At 39.2% G+C, this 22,175-nt stretch overlaps 1 protein-coding gene across 4 annotated transcripts in view; it reads left to right on the top strand.

Moving 5' to 3' along the window:
• PLCB4 (phospholipase C beta 4) overlaps window positions 1-20,610 on the top strand; it is a gene marked incomplete at its 5' end in the record, with an annotated part of 88,050 nt that extends 67,440 nt beyond the window's left edge. For 2 of the 4 annotated variants that reach the window (XM_084261439.1, XM_084261438.1), the window contains 7 exons: window positions 2,454-2,529; window positions 8,205-8,380; window positions 12,684-12,785; window positions 14,479-14,536; window positions 14,928-15,014; window positions 17,116-17,152; window positions 20,239-20,610. In XM_084261439.1, the coding sequence (XP_084117565.1) occupies window positions 2,454-2,529; window positions 8,205-8,380; window positions 12,684-12,785; window positions 14,479-14,536; window positions 14,928-15,014; window positions 17,116-17,152; window positions 20,239-20,327 (625 nt within the window). In that variant the 3' untranslated portion in view covers window positions 20,328-20,610. The remainder of the gene's footprint in view (window positions 1-2,453; window positions 2,530-8,204; window positions 8,381-12,683; window positions 12,786-14,478; window positions 14,537-14,927; window positions 15,015-17,115; window positions 17,153-20,238) is intronic. The other 2 variants (XM_084261441.1, XM_084261440.1) reach the window with 1 other exon arrangement.
• Window positions 20,611-22,175: the final 1,565 nt, after the last annotated feature.

The following is a 22,175-nucleotide window of genomic DNA, read 5'->3' as shown; positions in this document are numbered from 1 at the left end:
ATTGGTTGTGACTCGAAGACTTTATTGAACTGAGATGTTCTGATGAATAAGGGGTCCTGTGTTCAATGAGTAGTGGACATGCTCTATTTCCCTGGTATCATTTTGGAACTTTTACAAGCAATAAAAGTTGTAAAAGAAGATTAAAATGTGTTTTCAAGGCATTCATATTGAAATTTTCAGATACTTATTGGAACAAAAAGGCTTTGTGATAGTTGTGTAGAAGGCTTTCTCTTCTGATTTTGTTGTGCAGTTTTCCATGGTCTATTTCCACCACATGGTGTGACAAATGTCAACTGCATATTGTTCAGCAAAGCAGAATTTTTTTAATCACATGCTAATTCACTGACAGATGGACAGGATTTTGCTCTCTGTGCTTTTTTCTGCTGTACACTTCAAATAGTTCCAAATCTCAGAGAGGCTTAAAGGAATTCGTATGCTCGTGTTCCCACTCTGAAATGGAGTTGAGAGCACAGAAGGATCTTTCTGATTTATCATGATTGTCCAGAAATTCAAGTGTATGTGTATGTGTGAGCACAGACATGTGACATTGGGTTGGGCTGTCCCAGGGTATTTGTTCTCAACCGTGACTTGAGGATTTAACCACACACTATGTTAGTGCAGTTGGGGCCAAGTCTCTCTATGTCCAGCCTGGCTGGAAGTTTCCTTGAGATATAATGAAAGCTGCATTTCCAGAGAAGAGATCAGCTGGTGGTTTTCATGTCTGGGATTCTAAAAAGTATAGTGAATGAACCAATTAGAACCAATCCCAACTAATGTGGGATAAAATATGTTTGATACACCTAAGAAACAAACTCTTTCATAGGACAGATCATATATAAATTATAGCCAGACTGATCCCAGCTACCCACAAACATAGTCAAAGTTGCTTTTTTCCAGCTGTTTTATTGGGTTTTTTTCCAGGCAGACAGAACAGTGGTCAGAACTTGTCTCTATGCATTTATATTACTTCCAAAGTGTCAAATGAGTGTTAGAAATATTTACAAAAATTTCCTTGCTCTGACTAGAACGTAAATGGCTAGTCTTTCTGGTGGCCCTTGAAAACACAAGGCACGTTACACTACTATTTTCAGTTAGGACTTTTCTGGTAGTTTGGTGATAAATTTTTCTGCAAATTTACCAAAGTTTAGCAGTACTTTGATATTAAAATAGGATTTAAACTTGTTAAGAGTTTACTAAATCTCCTTTTCTAGAGCAAACATGGATTAACGTTACTGCAGTCAAGCAGTCGCCATTCTTATTAGGACCAGCTTCAGATGATGAAATGGATGTGGCTTCATCCACTCAGTGGAGTTACATCATTTTACATTAGAGGATGATCCAACATGAAAATATTACAGTGATGTTAAAATAGGCTCCTCTCAGTATATGGTATTGTTGCAAGAAAAAAACTCACAATGCAACAGAGACTTGCAGTGTGTGAATTTGTATTCTGTTGTAAACACTTCACTGAAAGAAAAGGAACTAGAAGATGGGCAAAAATTCTTGTCAGCCTTCAAGAATGTGCTACCTTTGGTGAGGCAGTAATTGAAATATTGTTGTAGCTGCAACGGAATAGTCTTTCTGTACATCTGGCCCAGTGTGAGGCCCAAGTAATTTGGCTTACTGAAGTAAATTCTGTGGGTGAGAGGAAGAAGTCATCCATCTCCTCGCCCACGGGCAAGTCAGGGGAGCTTCAGCACAGGCCTTCTGCAGGCAACAACCAGTCTGTTCCTTAGAATCGTGTGCTCCTCCAGCATTAAATGAGCTTTGCAACTCACATTCATTAACTTTGCCCAAACACAAAGGCTGTGCTGTGCCGCTTACTGCAGGAGTGAGGCCTGTCTTGAAGATTTGCTGCTTTCCAAGTCATACAAGGTATATGGCATGGTTTCATCCATGTGGGTTGGTATGATCTGCAAGGGTAATGTGTCCCCCTTCTTTTCAACCTGCCTGTTTTCTCACAGAGAGGAGCTTCCATTTTCAATAGGTGTTCAAATCTAGTATGCCCAAGTTGCCGTGAGGTAGTTATTCAAATTCCTTCTTTTTCTCTGCCTCAAATAACACAAAAAAGTAGTAAAAATTACTTTAAAAATAGAGGGTAAAGTCATGGCAAGGCAACAAATAGGCCTGTAAGTTTTCAGGCAGAAACTGTTTTTTGTTGGCAAGTTATTTTAGGCCTGGAAAAGGAAACAAGTGCCATAAATGGAGATGCTTGACACATCTTCAGCAATGGAATAATTGCTGGGCCAATCTAGTATTAATCATGTGGTATTTGAATTGAATGATCACTAATCCAACAATATTTTCTAAGTTGTGAATAAATTGCCAGAAGAAATAATTTCATTCCAATACGCTGTAGCACTTCAACTTTGATTAACATTTTAATTAGCAAGAGCTGACTGAATGGGAAGATGTTTAACTTGTGGCACACATGCAATTTTCCTTTTTTTTAGAGGAAGTAATTGTCTTGAATTGAAGAAAGAAACGGAAATTAAAATTCAGACACTAACATCGGATCACAAATCTAAGGTAAGCAAACAGCCAATTTTAACACATACAACATCTGAAAAGAGAGATTTTGAGACCCAAGTGGTAGTTAACATCTCTTGGAAGCATATGAACAATTTTCAGTAATAATAATATGTTGATAAGAATGGGAGTAATCAAGTGTCTAAAAGTGTTTCTTAAAAAAAAATAATTAAAAGCAACATCAATTTCCTGCCCTTTTAAAATTATTGAGGAAAGTGCTGTATTCATGCATCATGAAACTAAACTGGTCATTTGTGTCAGTTCTAGCTATACAAAGAGGTGAATATATTCTACATGAAATTTGGATGCTAAATACTTTCTCAAAATACATACAAAAAGAAGTTTCTTTTTCATTTTCCCTTATTGTCACCATGAATAACACTTGCTAGCCTGTCTCGTAGGGAATGAGGATTCCAAATTGCTCTTCACCCAAATACCTTCTTACTCCTAATTGTTTTTTTTTCCCCTCCAGTGCTTAAGTGCACTGTTTTCTACAAAGTGCTGAAGAATAGGAGTGCTCTGGGATTCAATCTCAGCTCATTTGGAAAACCTGTTCTCAAGCTGTGATTTGTGGCTCACATTGAGTTGTTAGAGCTGCTTCCTTTTTATTTCTGTTCCACTGTTATGCTCACTGACTTCATATTTCCTTTGAAAGTCTTATCTACCACCTGTTGATGTGATTTTAAGTTTCTGAGAGATACCTAAACTAGAGGCTCACAAGTACACTAGAAGGCACATACACGTGCCTTCTAGTACACGTACAGAAAGGTCCCAGAGGCTGACCATGGTATGGGACAGTTACTGTAAAAGCTGAAACTAATGAAATCAGACAAGTATAGAAAATACACACAAAATTTGCCACATCTTTGAAACTAGAGTTGTATCATCCTCATATAGAGAAGATCCTATTTTCTAAACAAAATTCATTTCTCATTGCTGCCTGCTCAGCCAAAGATGTAGGAATAACACCCAGGAATCAAACTTAGTGTACTATCCTATGATAAGTCCAGAACTAACTCCTTAAATAAAAGTAAAATTTTTGATGACTTTTAAAAAAGATAATTCATTCATTTCTTAGTGGAATAAAATCTCTGAGGAGCACTAGTTCCCTGTCATCCAGACATAAGCTCTAAAACTCATTTGAAGTTACACTGTGTGGAAAATTCTTTGCTGTGATCTCTGCTTCTCACCTGTGTCATTCACAGTCTGGAGTTGAGAGGTGTGATTTGTACACGAGGGACATCCAAGCGTTGGTTAATCTTCCAAATCCAATAAAAGTGACTCATGTTTTCCCTTTCCCCAAATTTATGCAGTTTCTGAGCTCTGTTCCTTTTAAAATCCTGCTTTCAAACTGGCTCCCTTCAATTTAATCCATACCTGGAAAAGAGATTGATTTTTGTCCACTCCCATGTCAGCTTTTAGGATGACATTTTAAAAGGAGACTTAAATGTAAGCTCCTTTAAAATGCCAAGCCTCTGTGTGTTGGATAGGTCCTGAAGAACCTCTCCACAAGTCATCTACCTCTGTGGTTTTCTCTGAGTCAGTATCTTGCTCACTGTGGTTCCATCAAAATCGTCCAGATTTTAGTATTCTCACATACTTCTTTTGTTTCAATTGCTGCATGTGGGCCCTGGAGTTATTCCTAGAGATCATTCACAGGTTTGCAAGCAGCAGGTTGGAAAACAGTGCTGAAGACCACAGGGAAATTAACTTTCCTCTTAGATGAAGGTAGATGCAATTAAATTAGATTAAATTCTGAGATGCTGAATGCATTACACTGATATAGTGGGAGTTTGATTAATTAACAGTTGTTCAGCATTTGGCCCACCAATTTTGACATCAGATTGTACCATAATTCAGCTTTAATTACAGCTCATGTCCTCAGATGAAGCTCTATGTCACACAGTGTGTATGTACACGTCTAGCACCAAAGAGACCTTTTCATCTACGACAGTTGTCTTGTCACAAGGAAACATCCAACCCAAGTTTTGCATAAAATACTTAAATTAGCTCTGAATGTCCCAATGTGTACTTCACACACAATTAACCTAGCAGATGAAAATTACTCCCCTGGATTAGAAAAGTAGGTCCCAGTATCAAGCTGGCAGAGGATGAAAGACTAAAAAAGGAAAGATTGCTTCAAAGATGATTCCTGCTTGAACTTAGTGACTAAACAAACACCTTGCATTTATGTGATGCAAAAAAAGTTTGCAAACATGGCCTGTAGAACAAGAAAGGAAGAAGTTAGCTAATGGTTGTTTTTCTTATCCTTTTGTATAAGCGACACTACCTTAAGAGTGGAAAGTAGGACAAGAGCACAGCCCAGTGCAAATGAAATAGTCATTTTAAGCATGATGCTAATAACTTGGGGAAAAGCGGGGGGCGGGGGGGGGGGGGGTGGGGCGTGGAATTTACAATGTCTGAACTTTGATGTGCATCCCAGATCTGAAGCAAAATTGGATTTCAGATGATTTAATGATCTTGTGTTCTAAGGTCATCTGGATCTGAGTCAAATTGAATATTTCAAGTCTTGTAACTGGTGTTTTGCAAATCCTTTACATCCTTCTCATGAGATTGTATCTTCCTTTACCCAAAATGAGACTTCTAGCTGGCAGGATGTTTTAGAAAACAAATGTTCCCTTTCTCTCCCACCCTTAGAGAAGAATTTTCCAAGGAGCTGTACCTGCTGTTTAGACTGCATGCTGATTTTGAAATTAGTAGCACATCTTCCCACGAACACAGGCAGGATTTTTTATGATTCTTACTTCCTATCTTCTCAGATCAAATATTTAAAGTACTGCCATGCAGGTTTCTTCTCTGGGAGTCGGAACTGCTGATCCTTACGGGTCCCTTTCAACTTGAGATAGTCTGTGATTCTCTGGCATCAGTGTATCTGAGATATAGGATTCCTGTCTTTGTGTTCCTCTGCAGTGTGTAGCATTAACCATTTAAAATCAATAATCAAGTTATTAATTCACATGGGGCCCTTGAGTTTTTTCCCTGCGTTTCTTTGGGCTTTGTAAATGTTCTTTGTGGTTCAGTCACAAAATTCTTGCGTTCGTCATGTCTTCCACTATTTATACACTTACTTGTTCCACTGGTTTATTAATAAGTCACAATTCTTGCTTTTTAATGTAAATATTGTTTTGCATTTGCCCCTGCAGCGTAAGGAGGCTTTAAGTAAAAGCAAACTCTTTGTTTACTGGAATACCTGCCTGTCCTTTTAGGGCAATTTAAAACACTGATTGTGAATCAGATCTCATCTAGTAATCTCTCCTGTGCTTTCTAATACTTCACATTAGTCCATAACCCAGTCCTAAGACTGACTTCCTGTGTGGAAGACTCTTGACAGCAGCAAGCAGTGGAGGCGAATACTTGGCCAGCTCCATCCCAGTTCCCACTACAATTTTATTGATGCTTGAAAGGTGGCAGAGCCCAGTTCAGAGCATCCTCTGCAAGAAGGGAGTTTGAATCATAAATTTGTGTAAGGATCTGTGTGTGGGCACCTGTGCCAAGATGTGCAGTACACACCTGTGAGTTGCTGCTGGCTCTACCTGCTTCCTGCATCATGTAATAGCACTTTTCTTTTTCAAATATTAAATCTTCTAACAGTGTGACCATAGAAGTTTTGTGAGTATGTGGCCCTTCTTCTGCTGTGGTCACAATTAGACTCACTCAGGACTTTGGATCTAACTGTAGCTTTTGTCTCCAAGCTCTGGATGGAGCTAAGTCCATCTGGAATCTCTGCCTTAGAAATAAATAGGGAATGGGTTTTCCCTGACAACTTCAGCCATGACTGACTTTTAGCTCCCCTGATGTTGACTCTCTGTGGCCCTGGGGGTTGATAAGCCACATGAGGTCGCTACTGAGAAGACTCACACGACCTAACAGAAGGGTCTAGTTGCTTGAGGGCCTGTAGATACAAGAGAGGCATCTCCAGGCAGAGTTTCAGTGTGATAAATATGGCTTTGAAACTGCTCACCTTTTTGCATCCACAATACAAGGAGCTCAGACTAAACTTGGTCCTGATGTAGGCACCTGAGAATCACAGAATTGTAGGGGTTGGAAGGGACCTCCAGAGATCAAGTCCAACCTTCCTGCCAAAGCAGGTTCCCTAGGACAGATCACACAGGGAGGCATCCAGATGGGTCTTGAATATCTCCAGAGAAGGAGACTCCACATCCCCTGGGCAGCCTGTCCCAGGGCTCTGCCACCCTCACTGGGAAAAAGTTCTTCCCCATATTGGTGCGGAACTTATGTGGATGCCAGAGGTGAGCTGGAGTGACTGCCCCTCAACCTTTCAAAAACTCCATCTGAAAAGTGAGTATCTCTCCCTTACCAACATCCAAGCATTTATTTTGATCCATTTTAAAACAAAATCCTCATGTTTTTCTGGCTCTGAAGGCAGTACTGCCTTACATATCTTATTATAAGATACTACTCCCACTAACTGCTCCACAGCCTTCGGTGTATTTATCGCTTCATATTTGATAGGCTCTGGCTTAGTAGTACACTTACCCCATGCACAAAAATAAGCACAGCTCATTTTGCTGGGGGTACACTCACTGTTAAATACCCTGATGAATTAGACCCACGTTACACTTCAAATATGCTTCAAAAATGCTTTTGTTTTATTCTGACAGCCACAGAAAATTCCAGGTTAGCTCTCTGTCAGCTGCTTCTGCATTAGGCAGAGCCCACATGTGGGCCCACACCTAAAATACTGGCATCGGTCCCTCTGAGCAATATGGTGGCAATTTTTGATTTGAAGAGTGAGGTTTACCTTTTGTAGAAGATGACCCAGATGCTATTAGTTACCATAGTAGCAGTTGAAATTACTCCCTGAAAACAGGTTTATTGTGAGGGATATTTTGTATACCATTTATGGAAAAGTAGGATAGCATGTCAGAATACCCAAAGATAATTATTAAAGGATAATAAAATGTATCTTTCTACTAGCTTCTTTTCTAAATCATTAAGTGTGATATATTCTTACAATAACAACTCTGGTGATTTAGATTTCTTCATATTGTCTCTTGGAAACTTTCCAAAACTTTAATCTCATTATTCTCATGAGTCTTGGGAGATAAGCAAGAGAAGAATACTTGTCAGAATCCCTGCTGACTTAATGAATGAAAACAGATACGTAGCCAGTTGTCAGATTCAGGTTGTATTAAATACAGGATTTCTCTGTAAACTGACTGTGTGTGTGAGAAACCATCTCCGCAAAATCAAGGGCTGTGTTTAAGCCCTCAGAGAAATCCTGCTCACTAGGTTTTTTTCCATTATTAATTTGAACACTTTCTAATAGTTTTTTTTCTTGGAAACCAAAACTGTGAAACTGTTTTATTATCAACTCAGTGTTAGAGAAGGTTTTAAAATAACAGTAGTACAGTCAAGAGCATAAATGCAGCCAATTTATTCAGGGCACTTTAGATAATAGACTCCTAATAGTAGGGCTTGGTTTATGTCTGGGTTTGTAACATGCTGTAGTGTCCTCAGTGGCTTTGTTACTCTGTGAATCAGCTTCATTTCAGTAACGTTGTTTTTGGGAATTTAGCTTGTCCTTTATAATTCTTTTTATGATTGTCTGTACATCATCTTCAGCAGCAGTAGTGGTTGATCCCCTAGCCTAGCTGAGAATCTCAGTCAAACCTGCTGTTACTTCTCTACAGGTCAAAGAGATCGTGGCACAGCACACTAAGGAATGGTCTGAGATGATCAATACGCACAGTGCCGAAGAGCAAGAAATCCGTGATTTACACTTGAACCAACAGTGTGAACTACTGAAGAAACTGCTGATCAATGCTCACGAACAGCAAACCCAGCAGCTAAAATTCTCACATGACAGGTGAGCAGAGCAGTGCTGCTTGATAACAAGGGTTGGTTTAGGTCTGCTTTGGATTACATTTGACTTCTTTGTGTTGACAGCTCTTGTGCTGCTGTCAGAGATACTGGGCTGTGTATGCATGGTAGAAGTAAAAGAAGGGATCATGCAAGGTTTAGATAGATGCAGGAATGGGATTATTTACAGAATCACAAGGTTGGAAAAGACCTTTAAGATCACCAAGTCCAACCATTAAACCAGTTCTTAGCTGGTTTAGATTATCTGAACTTCATTAAAGGAGATGGATGTGATGAAGCAGTGGTAGTTTGCATCAACTGCAGATGCTCAGGCTTCACCCAGGAACTTCATTTCAGGGGCTGAGAAGTATCAGAAATGGAAATACCCTTTGGAGTCACAAGCAGTTGAAGACGCCTGTGTTTATGTGGCCATTATAGATCATACAGATCTATGAAAAGCAAGATCATAAAAACAATGAGTAGCAGGATAAGCTACATTAGACTGGAGCATTATCTGCATTCAGTATCCCAGGAATGCAGAAGATACTGCGTATGCTACTGTCTTGTTGCCTTTGTCATTAACCATCCTGCCTGTTTGAAATTAAACAAAGCTAAATACACATCATATCCACAGGGTTACAAATTAAGTAGAGGACTAATTTTTTTAATGTTATGATCTGTTATGTAAAGCAGCTTGAAAGAATATGAATGCAAAATGTGTGTACGTACATATATATCCATATATATACTCATACATAATTGTTTTCAAGCCCGTTCACATAAAAAAGGGGGGGGGGGGGGGGGAGAGGGTGTGGAGGGGAAGGAATAAACAACTCACACTTGAAGGAATTGAAATGATTTTTTAAATTCCTGAGTGGAAAAACAGCTTATCGTTGCATCAGAGAGAACACATGCTGGGACCTGCAAGCTTTCCATCCAACAGAGAATTGTCCCAGCGAAAAGCTTTTAGTGAGCTCATCTTTATGTTAATCTCTCTGTTAACCCATGTATTCAAGCTGTCCTGCAATAAATACCCAGTCAAAAATGAAGTCCGAAATTGTTAAATTGTAATGCAAATGCACCATTCAAAAGATACTGGCTAAAGGAAGGTGCAGTCCTTGGAACTGTATCTCTAAATCATACCTGACTGCATCGGTCTGGAGAAATCTCATCCCTTTGCTTTTCAGTCCTGTTTTCTGTCCTATTTGAAATTCACTGCAATGCTTAGAAGATAATTTACTAATGTAGAGCCCCTCAACTTTTTGAAAGTAATTTTTCTTTTTTTGTTTGTATGCACCCTCTTATTCTTGTGCCTTTGCTAAAGGCTGTCACTGTAGGCAGCTATTATATCTATGTTAGGACAAGGTTTGGTTTAGGGTTTTTTCAAGCATGTTTCTCATATTTTTTGTCTTTCACTTTAGAATTTCTCTATCTGTATGTTGTTTCAACAGCCCTATATTGTTTCTTGTAAACTGTTCTCATATTCTTATTAATAGGTCTTGCTCACTTATTAGAAATAATTTGTGTTTGGTACATGCATTGCTCTCTTTTCAAAGCTATTAAGAACCAGATCTCAAAATCAACATCCTGATAAATATTGAGAACTTTTTTCTTTTTCCGGCTGTAAAAACCATCAAAATTCTTTCTGCTTTATTCATTGCAATGAGTCTGGTTCTGCTTATTTGGGAATTTGTGTGTAACCCCCAAATATGCACTGGGGACTTTTTCTCTTTAAAGCCAATTTAAAACTGTGTCTGAATCTATGAATGCTTCAGAAGAATTTGGAATGTGAAATGTTGAAAAGTGAATAATAAAACCCCAAAGAGACTTTACACATAATAATTTCTAAAATTTTTAATAGAATATATTATGTGTAGGAATACGTATACATTTATCTGTATAGACATATGTAATATCCAAGAGTCGACTCAGGCAACCACAGGAAAAACAAGGATTTATCTGGGAGCAGCGTGGGAGGTGGACCATGCTCTCAGCATGCTGTTCTCGCCACTTCCCTCTCTGTGAGCTGAGGTAATGAGTTCGCTATCACAACAGAGGACACAGGCGTAGTAGGAAAGATCAGTAATCTAAAATGATGTAGTTATCTGCTGTAGGGTAGATACTTTCCCTCCGTGTGCAGTACAAAAAGCAATTACAGTTTGTGCTTTGAGCTCATTTAACAACAAAGCAGAAGACAGCAGATACTACTAAAAATCTGAAGCTTATTGAACTCCAGGGATGCTGTGCCCCCTGCCTCCCCAGCCCGGGTTAGCTTGACTGGCTTGGATGTTGCTTGCAGCATTTCAGAAATTGGGGACATGAAGCTGTTATTCACAAGCATTATGTGCTCCAGATAATTTTTATTTCTCTTTCATTTTACTTTATCTGTGGTTTTCTTGGGGTTTATAATAGGAGAGATTTCTAGTCATCCAAACAATACAGGTGACATAAAATAAAATGCTAACACACTTTAATGTCATCTAAATATATGTATAAATTCCAAGGATGCTTGCATCTGTGTGTGCTGAAAGTCAAGTGTCCCTTTAGAAGGCATGTTTGGATACGCTTCCGAGTTGCGATCAGTATGATGCAGGAAGCCATCAGCAGTTCAGTCTCAGAGCTCATGCAGTATACTTTTCAGAATCCGTTTTTTTCTTCACCATCCTGACTTTTCTTACTCCAGTTCCATCTGGCTACAGGCATGGCCACCACTTGTGGCCTGAACTTGATCGATGGGAAGCCCTGTGACAGGTGATTGAGCTGTGACCTGATACTAGAACTTTGGCCCTGTCTTTGAGAAGCACTTTCAGAGGAAAGGAGTGGTCCCTCCAAGTGCTTCTCTGTGTTCTTAGGAGGATTTGATTTTTCATTTTGTCTGTTGATAATAGCTTTTATTTCTCACAATGCCAATGCACCCAGAAAGACCCCTCAGCAGTGTAACTTGGAGCTAGATTATAGTTTGTGGGATGGAGGAACAGTTGCATAGAGGTATGTTGGCTCTTTCAGCCATATCCGTGGCCAAAGCCGCATTTTGAAATCATCAGTGATTTCACAGTAGTCCTCTAATCCTCTTAACTTCTTTCACTTTAAAATGATATCTGATGCAAATAGACTAAATCAATTTGAACACCTACACTTAACTTTTTTCCTATTCGTGAGCACAGCAATAAAAAAGAAAACTTTCAGGACTGTCCTTAAGACTTGAAAATTGCTTCCAATTTAGTATAGGAAATAAAAGCTTTTATTTGGAGATAGGGCTGTTGGAATGGAATGTGTTCTTGACACAGTGCTTTTTAGAACTCAGTCTAATTTCTGCTGTAGTACTACTGCTTTTAAATCTGTATGCGGGAAATGTTTCCCCTTACGAATTCTGTGCATAGAAGATACTTAGAATTTAGGGTACAATACTTGGGCTACTTAAGATCAAGTCCGGAAAAAGACACTAAGGCACTGCCCTGGCTTGTGATGGGTAACTTATGCATTACTGGGGACTTTACAATCTGTTATTCGCTGCCTAATTTCCATATATAATTCCTGTTTCAATAAGCACTTAAGACCAGGAGCTGCCAGAGCTGGAATGCTAAGCAGGCAGAAAGCAAGAGCTAGCCTTCAGGGACAGCCTTTTTGGAGCTTGGCTGGCTCACGTGTGACAAAAAGCCATCCACTCGCTCATGGCTCATAAGCCATTTCTGAAGGTCAGCATCTGTGCTGTTACTCCCAACGAAGAATCACAATCTCTCCTTCTTTTTAAAACAATGGGATATTTATCTGTTTGGTTTCTGGTTTTCTGCTATGCTGGCTGGAACTATCTCATTCCACATGGAAGGCTATGAGGTTCACAGGCCCAAAAGGAGAAACAAAACCACCTATCCAACCACGGTCTTAAAAGGAAGTAGCATTCCTATTCGTCTTGCAGTCACATTCTGATCACAGGATTTGTAAATTTATTAGGCAGTTTTAAGAGACAAATTGCGTTCTCTAAATGGCTGATAGTAGCACATACTGGGGCAGCTCTTATACAGCAGAGAGAAAAGAGAATATTTTATACCCTTTTATAACATTCCAAGTGTAAAAATGTTTAAAAACTGATTTTTCCAGATTATATTCTCTGGAACGAATGGGGATTTCTGAATCCTTGCTTTAAATTGTGTTAAAGTCTACCCAAAGGAAGGCATTTTTTATAGGGTTTGTTCTTTCCTCTTCCTTAATGCTTCAAGGACAAAATTAACCAGAGTGCAGAGTCATATCAGAAATCAACCTCAACGACAATTGCATTTTAGTCATTAACGACTTTGTTTGGTTTTGCCTAGGGAAAGCAAGGAAATGCGTGCCAACCAGGCTAAAATATCCATGGAGAACAGCAAAGCCATAAGCCAAGACAAATCTATCAAAAATAAAGCTGAAAGAGAGAGGTAAGTATCAGATCTCCCTTCTGGAGAAGGAAAGGATACTGTCCAAGGCTAACAGGTGAACTCATGGATTAATTCTATTAAACCCCTGCTTTTCTTTATGGAAACAATGTCTAATGATCATGCTAAATGTATTTTAGATTACTATTTCAAGAAAAAAGTTGCTTTTTTCTCTTATCTATCCTTTTAATAAATGTGATGCCCTGAGGAGGGAAATAAGAAATTTCTTAAATTTATACTCATCAGCTATGACTGACTGAGTAGGTCTAATCACACTTAAATTGAAACACATCTGTAAGAGTTTTATTGGTTGTACATTAAGTGTGTTGTATTTTTTGCTGTTGCTTTTTAAATGAAATAAGGGCTATGTGAGAAAAGGAGTCTGAGATCTGGTTCTAGCTGGAGTTAGAATAACTGCAGAGGCAGCATCACTAAACACACAGGAGGTGATGCCAGTGACAGGCTCTCTCCATCATCTACTGATAACACGAAGGAGAGGTGGAAGAGAAGGAAGGAATGCTAAAAGTGGTGCTGATCAGCAGAGAGGGCGATGGAAGATAGCAGTGAAGCAGCAGGAGATACACTGCACAACGGCACATGTGTTGCTCCTCTGCTCTGAACTGACCTGCAGTGTGCTGGCATTGGAGACCTGGCCAGCATCCAGGCCCAGCAAACCAAGGGCACTGCTGCACTTGGAAAAGTGGGTTATTCACAGCACGTTTGGGGATGACAGTCTTAATTGACTTGAGAGACACATCCCAGTACCAGCTACTGAGGTTTTTGGAGGACTGATCTGCATTATAGCTATTTTAAGTTTTTTCTATTTATTCTGAAGGTTTCCAAATACATAGCTACAAGCAGAGTCTACATGATGACATCTCATAAGCCTTCAGGGTTTCCCCTTCACGTTGGGCTTGCCATCTGGCTCATTCTTTCCTCTTTTATATTCTCTCCTTGGCACTGGGCTATTTTGGTCACAATTCTTGAACTTGTTCCCATTGAACTAAACCCTTTGAGTGTTACAGGCATCAGGAAGCCAAGTTGTTGGAGCCCTTGGTAACTGGCTGTTTAGTTAATGTAAGACTTCCACTAATGACTCTGAGATAAAGCTGCTCCCAGATTTGAAAGCAGTTCTGGTTTTGGGGCTTTCTAATCAGTCTGATTCAGTTCTTTGAACTATTTTTGGTATATTTCATCTTAGGAAGAGGCACTTCACAGTTAGGTATTTTATATAAATATTAATTGCATACTTTTTGCTTAAATAGCAGCTTTAAGAACCTTACAAGCATTGGTAAGCTTTAACTTATGATTATCAGATGATACTTCCATTACCACTGTTAAGAGGTGTAGTCCTTTTAATATACCAAAATAAATTGAGAGCAGACAGCAGCAAAGGATACACAAACATTCTTCAAACTTATGTCCACCACACTTGAGTAAGGGAAAGTGCAAACTTCATTCATAGCAGTCATGTTTTGGGTTTTTTTCAGAGTTTTTTCAGGTGTTCAATCATACTTGGAAACCTCTAAGTGTAAAGGTGTAAAGCCAAAGGAGCATGCAATTTACCATTAGTCCCCCACGGTCCAGATAACCAGAAACCACAATATACCTAATGAGTTTGTGATTCTCTCTGTTGTTGCTTTGGGGTTCCTTTTTTTTCCTGTGACTCTTCACATACACATTTGCATTTTTTTAGGCGAGTCAGAGAACTGAACAGCAGCAACACAAAAAAGTTCCTGGAAGAGAGAAAAAGGGTAATTATAACTTTGACAAAGTCCCTGGGCACTATTTCTGGATATTCATTTTCATTTCTCTGTGTTGAGAACCCAGCTCTAGTAAACAGATGTTTGCCCTTGCTTTGTTCCACACACTTGCAGTGTGAAAGGTCAAACATCTACCTAAGAGGAAGCTATTTTAAATTAATAACATTCCTATTTGTTGTTGTGTATTTGCTAGTTTTATGTAATTTAAGCTGTATGTATAATAGAAATATATTTTATTAATAGCTCTTCTTAAGATTGGGTGATATAATAGGCCTCCTGTGACAGGACAAGACAGTGTATATACGTATATGTTTCAAGTCAGTTTTATTTTGCTTCTTAAAAATGTGTTCCATTTCCCCCCATTATTTTCTCTTGCTTACAGCTGGCAATGAAGCAGTCAAAAGAAATGGATCAGTTGAAAAAAGTTCAGCTTGAGCATTTAGAAGTCTTGGAGAAGCAGAATGAGCAGGTATCTTATTTTAAAGGCTTAAAAGAAAAGCAAGCTAGTGAAAACAGTAACCAGAATCACGCTAAGTCATTACTTCTAAATGTAAGTCATTGAGGTGATCATTCACCTGCTTGGGGAGTTAGAACAAAGAGATGTAGTGACTTAAAAACAACAGAGCACCAGATTTGTTTGAGGTAAGCATGTAAAAGCTTGACTCCTTAGCCAGAGTCCGTCCTTTCAGCTGTTCAGGCACATTGATACTCGTTAGCTAGATATGACAATCATAGAAGTCCCAGCATATCCATTTTAATTACTCCAAGTAAGTACCTCAAGCAAATCTGTTTCCTTCATTTTGGAGTTCACACTTCCAGTGCTGATAGAGGTGAAATGTGCACAGAGCATCTCTGAACTCTAAGAGACAGTATGGACTGAATTCTAGAGATGTATAGTAGCACAGGGAGCTTTATCTGTACTAGTACACCCTTTCCTAATTAAAACACCTTATTATTTTATGCTAGTTTATAAGCTTTTTGGGGTTGTTTTTTAATTGAAAAACTACTTGGCAAGGAAAAGCAAATTCTAATCTTATTTCTGGTAGAAGTAACTCCATATTCTGAGCAGCTCCCTTGCTGAAAGGTTGAGTCAGCAGAGCTGTAATAATCACACAGAGTTGTAGTGCTGCACTTACCGGAACGTAAACTGCAAGGGGAATATACCCAGCAGTTCAGGGAGGTGAGAAAGAAGGGGTGCATTTAATACCCGTTTAGGGTATTAAACATTTAGGGTTATGTACTTTGTTATCAAATGTTCATCATTTGAACTCTCTGGCAGGCATTACAGTATGGGTTAAAGCCACCCTGCACAGCAGAAGGGAAAAGTACATGCAAATCAAGTATTTCCACTGTCCGGAGAGAGTCCTACAGCCCCAAAAGCTCAAACCTAGTTAATGTCCATCGGGGTCACAGCACCTAGGATCACCAGCAGCTGCTACCACTGAGCCCCAGCTACCATGGCTCTGTCTTTGGAGTGTTCTACCTCCCTTCTGGACAACAACCAAAATTCCCCTTGCAGGATTTCTGTAGGTGCCTTCTCCAACATCCAGCATGAATGGATCTGTTAGTCGGTCTGACCCTGAGCAACATCTGCACATAATCAAAAGGTGGGGGAGGCAGGCACACAGGGAGGCAATCGGGCTACACCAGATCTGTAGCATCACTGTAGAGACCATGACAGAAGTTCCTGTAAATAGTGCTAGTTGACAAAAACATGGTGGGCTTGACCCAGAGATAGCAGTTGTCAGGGGTTTCTTTCCCTTGGCTTTAGAGACCTTTAGATCCATTAAAAAAAAAAAAAAAAGAACAAGAGTGAATGAGTGCTGTTGTGCTTTTACCCACAATGGGATAAACACCTTATGTACAAGGTAGGGAGGTAGCTGGGAAATTCGTGAGTTTTTAAAGGAGTCACCTTTTTCAGCAATCAGATACATCCCTCACCTGGGGTGACAGCTGCTGCTGCTGAGAGATGGTTACAGCCTACATGAGCTTCCTTATACTCCACTTCAGTGCTGAGGTGAAGTCAGCTTAAATTGTCAATGATTAAATGGAGAAAGATCATTTGTGTGCTGGTTATCACTTTTGTGTGGGCTGTGGTGGCCTCCACCACAGGGGTACTTCTTAACAGCTTTTTAACTCACACTAATGTGATCCATCAGAGCATGTATTTTCATACCTGCTGTTTTGACCACTTCATTTTAGCCCCAAAAGTACACCAGTGCAAGTCCCCAGCTGGGTCAGGTTTCCTTGTTATACACATTGATGTATGGAAGCTAGTTGGATCAAGATAAAGGTGGTATTTGTTTAATGAGAATTTCAAAGCATGGGTTGTGGGTTTTTTCCAGGTCAAACAAGAGCAGAATTTTTTCATACAAATATACAATGCCAAAAAGTAGCGTTATGGGTGTGGAAACAACCTTCAATACAAAGTGTTATGAATTTAAATTTGTTTTGGTTTGTTATATATGTTTTTCTTGCATTAATTTTTCAATTTCACTTCAGTTTTCATTCATTTATTTTGCTTCTTGTTGTAATCCTCAATTTTGACATTATTATTTTTGTACAAACAGCTTTTGAAATCCTGTCATGCAGTGTCTCAAACACAAGGTAGGACGGACGTATAATAAGCAAACTATTATTTCAGTGTGCTTTCCTTCTAAATTAACTCATTATCATTGGAGCCCTCCTTGTAAATGCAACCATTGGGAAGTACCATTGACACAGTGAACACAATGTTAATCTTGTTTGCCCACAGATATTTGAGCCTGCCACAATATTAACAGTATTTTGTACTTCAGCATCCCAAATTCAGATGCAGATAAGCAGTGATAAGCAGAGGAAATATTTTGAGATTAACTTGTATTGTACATTTACTGTTGTTACTGAAAGATACTCTTAGGGTTCTAAACTGTGGCTGTGAGTAGTGTCTGTTGATCTCTGTAAACTATTTTAGTGTTAACATACATATGATTAACTGCTAACACTGATAGACAGACAAAGAATGTCCACATATATCAGTATGGTAATAAAATAAGTATTTTCACACTAAGAATAGCAAACTATAGAACAGGTAGCTAGGAATAGCTTTGCAGTGTCTAGAGAGAGGCTTCTAGCATTTTAAAATTCACTTCAAAATCCAACACATTACAAGGTATGGCAATTACATTTACCATGTGGCTGTGCTGCTGTGGCTTCCCAAGTAATCGTTACTCGCAAGAGATCTCTGTTAACCCTTGATTGACCAAGGGAGACAGCTGTGTGAGGCTCGAACAGACAAAGGGAAATGGCCAACCACTTCTCAGTGGTCTGTGGGGACAGAACAAGGGGCAATGGCCTCAATTGGAGCACAGGAAGTTCCACACCAATATACGAAAGAACTTTTTCCCAGTGAGGGTGACAGAGCACTGGGACAGGCTGCCCAGGGGGGTGTGGAGTCTCCTTCTCTGGAGATCTTCAAGACCCATCTGGGCACCTCCCTGTGTGACCTGTCCTAGGGAATCTGCTGTGTTGAGTGGTTGAACTTGATCTCTGGAGGTCCCTTTCAACTCCTACGATTCTGTGAGCCTGTGAATCCAGTTGTACTGTGTTGCCTGATCTGAATTATTGTCTTGAATTGGTAACATACTTTTATCTTGCACCACTCAGTCTGACAGCACCTACTTTACCAGCATTTATTTACAGGCATGTAATGAGGGCAAAAAGCATTCATTAGGCTAGGGAAAAAAAAATATTCTTTTACTGTATATAGTTCTTAACCTGTCTTAGATCTCACTAGAGAGAAGCATCTTGAAGCAGAGTCCATTAGCTGCCACTCACTTTGTGAATCTTCAACGCTGCCTTCCATGAGGCTCGTCTTCAAGTGCCATGCTGTGTTTGTGTCAGAATGCACCATCTGAACCAGGCAAACTACCTAAATGGAGCATCCCAGTCCTATGCTAACGTACTCTTTGGAACCAAGTTACCTCTAAATCACTGCTGTACGCCATATATTGGCATACAGAATATTTATAGGACACAATGTGCCAGTAGTTAAGTCACAAGTTTAAACCGTGAGATGTGAGTCACTAAGATACAAAGTCAGGGTTTTGTTTTATCTGGAATTTCATTTCACACACAGGCAAAATCCAGCCAACATTTCAGAAGAGGTTGTACATATTGATTTATTTATTATGTTTCCATATTTTCATGTTAAAATTATTTCTTCATTACTTTCAAGCTTTTAACTTATTTAAATGGAGAGCGTTGATTAATTTTTAATCATATTTATGACAGTTGCTTTGCTATTATCATAATTACTTTTTTCCTCAAGATGATGATGATGATTATGAAAGTACAGACTAGATTTTTCAAGAAGGCATGTATATCCCATCTGCACAAACCCACGTTTACCTTGCAAAATGAATACCTGTGCATCTCATTAATTTAGATCTGCATCTGCCCATTTTCACATATGCAAATATGTGTTTGCACAACCAGGAGAGGTGACTCCTTAAGTAGGAGCATGTATAGCAAAATTCCCTGTCTAAGTAGCATTTACAACTGAGGGAGGAACACAGTTCATGTAAATCAAGTTCAGTGACCATCCTTCCCTGCATGATGGACACTAACCAGTTACGCCAAAGAAAATACTAGCTTGACTTGCCTTTTCCTAAACCTGAGAGCTGGCTTGTTAGTACAGATGGGCTTTGTTGTTCTTTGGGTTAACTTATTCGGAGTCCTTTGGGTTATGGATTTAACTAACTTCCCAAATTGAGAGCCTTCAGAGAAAATGAAGAGATGGTGACTCCCAGATCCTCTAAACTGCAGGGTTTCAAACCAAAGCACAACTCCCATGCCTGAGCCACAGGAGGAGTAAGTCTGGGGGTGTGAGAAAGGGAGGAAGGGAATTCAAAAAGTGCTTTCTAAGCAGGGGATTCCCAGGCCAGTTGCCATTTCTGCACAGTGCCTCCATTCTGCTTGCAGAGTCCTAGGCATGCCGAGCTTATAGTGAGACCTGGCATACATTCCTTGCTCTGTTCTGCACAGTGCATTTGGATACAGATTCAGGTGGATTCGGTGTGTGATATCCCCGTGGAGCAGAGAGCAGTAGTCTAATCCTGAGGTGAAAAACACATCTGTAATCGTAAGGATCTCCAGGTCTGCTAGAGATTATTCAAAAAAGATTAAAAAAATTACTTCTTAAATGTTGCCTATTGCAAAGAAGTTGAGGGATTTTTTGACATTCATTGTCATTATGGAAAAGACGAGTCCGCATCAGAGATGAACTCTAAACATTTCGGGAAGTAACACAGGGCAGTACTCACACAGCAGCAGCAGAGCAAACACCTACAAAGACATTTCCTATCAGGAGAAACAATCAGATCAGCATCTGCCTAGTTTTCTTCCCCCACACAAAATCAGCTGCTGCATTTTACTATACATGTCTTCAGAAAGTCCACCTGTGAGTCTTGGAATAGGATCAAAATATTTCCCAAGATTTTACAGACATAAGAATTACATAATTTTTTGGATTACATTATATTATGAAAACAGAATGACACTGGGGGTGTATGTGTGGTGTAAACATAATGTTATTACATACCTTTTCAGTGTGTTTTGCCTGTATTTCACTCAGACACTACCACATAAAACATGTGTTTCACTTTGAACAAAAGGTCTAACGCGATGCTTCATGCAGTTATTTTGGATTGCAGGCAAAGGAGATGCAGCAGATGGTGAAGCTGGAAGCAGAGATGGATCGCAGGCCAGCAACAGTGGTCTAAAGCCTCAACAAGCAAACTGAAGTTGGAGAACACAGCATCCTTAAAATGAGAGCAAAATTCAGAGTATCGTTGCTGAGGTTGAAAAGCAGGCTTTTCCTCTTGTCTTTTGTTTGGGGTCTTTTGTTTTTAATACATAAAGCGTAGCTACGGACCACCAAGTCTTAAGGTTTGCATTATTTCTTTTTTAACACTGGGCACTGAATTCCCTTTGTTGGATTTCCATGATAAGAATTCCTTTTGTTCAGAAAAACACTCATTGGAAAAGGAAGAGTCTATAAACCCAGTCCTGTATTCCCTTCTGTATCTCAACAGGCAGCTTGCCTGCATCAGAATTACTCGATCAGAGCCTTGAAACACAACAGATATTTTTAACATCATCTCAAATGGCAACAAAACCATACTCAAGTCATGTTATTTACCACTTGTGTTCTCATGTGTGATATATTGTGTAGAAACCCCCCTGCTGCCAGATCCCGACAAGCAACTACTCGTCAGATGCTCGGCACCTGATGTCACGGAGCCCACTGAACTGGATCTTCTGCCAAGTCACCGTAATGATCAGTATAGTAAGGAGTTGAGTTTGGGCAATTTAAAATTCCATTTTGAAGTATTTTTCAGGCAGCAGACAGTAGGCAGTTAGCTCTAACTCTTAACAGCAATTTGACAGGGTATTTCTGCAGTCCAATGATGTCATTCCCAAGTGCCACATCATCCCTCTCATGTCTGAAAGAAGCTGATATCCCATAAAAGCTACTGCAATGGTTAGTGTGAGGGAAATGCAGTGTATTTGTGCCAAAACTGATCAGTGCTCTAAGGAATTCCATATTAGGCACTTTAAGAGAAGTTTACATCCTACATTGCTTGTATAGAAAACGCATTTTGATCCTGTTGCTGCAGCTCCCGGATACAACAGTTCATTGTAACTTAAAAGGTTGTTCAAATGGCTTTTGGAAAAAATACAAAAAAAAAGTTTGTACTGTGAAAATGTAAAAAGTATTTATACACTTCAGGACCACGACATTGTAGAAAAATCACATACGTGTTTGCCACGTGATAAAATTAGTAAAAAGAAATGCTAAGAGTATGTTTGCATGTGATACAAGTGCTACTAGGACTGCAATGCCTACTGTATGACCACAGTCATTCTACTAGCCAGTAAATACTGAATAAATGTATGGCACAGAATATTGTTTGATTAATTACAAAGACTTTTAGCATAACAAGGTCTATATATATATGTGTGTATATTAATTACGTGGGCATTCTTGATACTTGTAGTAAAAGAAAAGTACATAAGTAATTTAATTTTACACAGAAGTATTTATGCAGATTTTCAGAATTTCATATCAGGATTAACCTTTTTATGTCCATGAGATATAAAACCCGATTTGCTAACGTGTTAATTTGCATGTTTCCAGAGCTTGCTGTAGTTATATTGCCAAACAATGCATGTAAGCATTCCGCTTGGAATTTGTCCATGCTGCCAATTCAAAGATGACTGCATGGAAAACTGGTAGTTTAGAACAAATCAGATTCCTGATTTCAATGTACTAAGCACCAATTACTTTGTTGTATATGCTTGTACAAACAAATTCTACATATCCCTATAAACAAAATAAATGAAAAGAGAGAATTATGTTATTGTCAGTCCTGAGATGAAACTTTCAACTTCTCTAATAAAAACGTTAAAAATTCCAAACCTTTAGTTTTGACTGTAGTGAATTGTAGGGTGGTGGTGTTATTGGTTACACATTGTTAGTAAGTTGTATTTCCTGTAAAAAATGTGCATAGTGTAAATATATTTCTATCACCGCTTATTTATTCAAAGGGCTCTTCTTTCTTTCAAGTGATGGAAGAATTGTGCAGCC

This window comes from Gallinula chloropus (genome assembly GCF_964237585.1).
Source record: "Gallinula chloropus genome assembly, chromosome: 3".
NCBI classification, from domain to species: domain Eukaryota; kingdom Metazoa; phylum Chordata; class Aves; order Gruiformes; family Rallidae; genus Gallinula; species Gallinula chloropus.
This window is presented reverse-complemented; position numbering and strand designations above follow the sequence as displayed.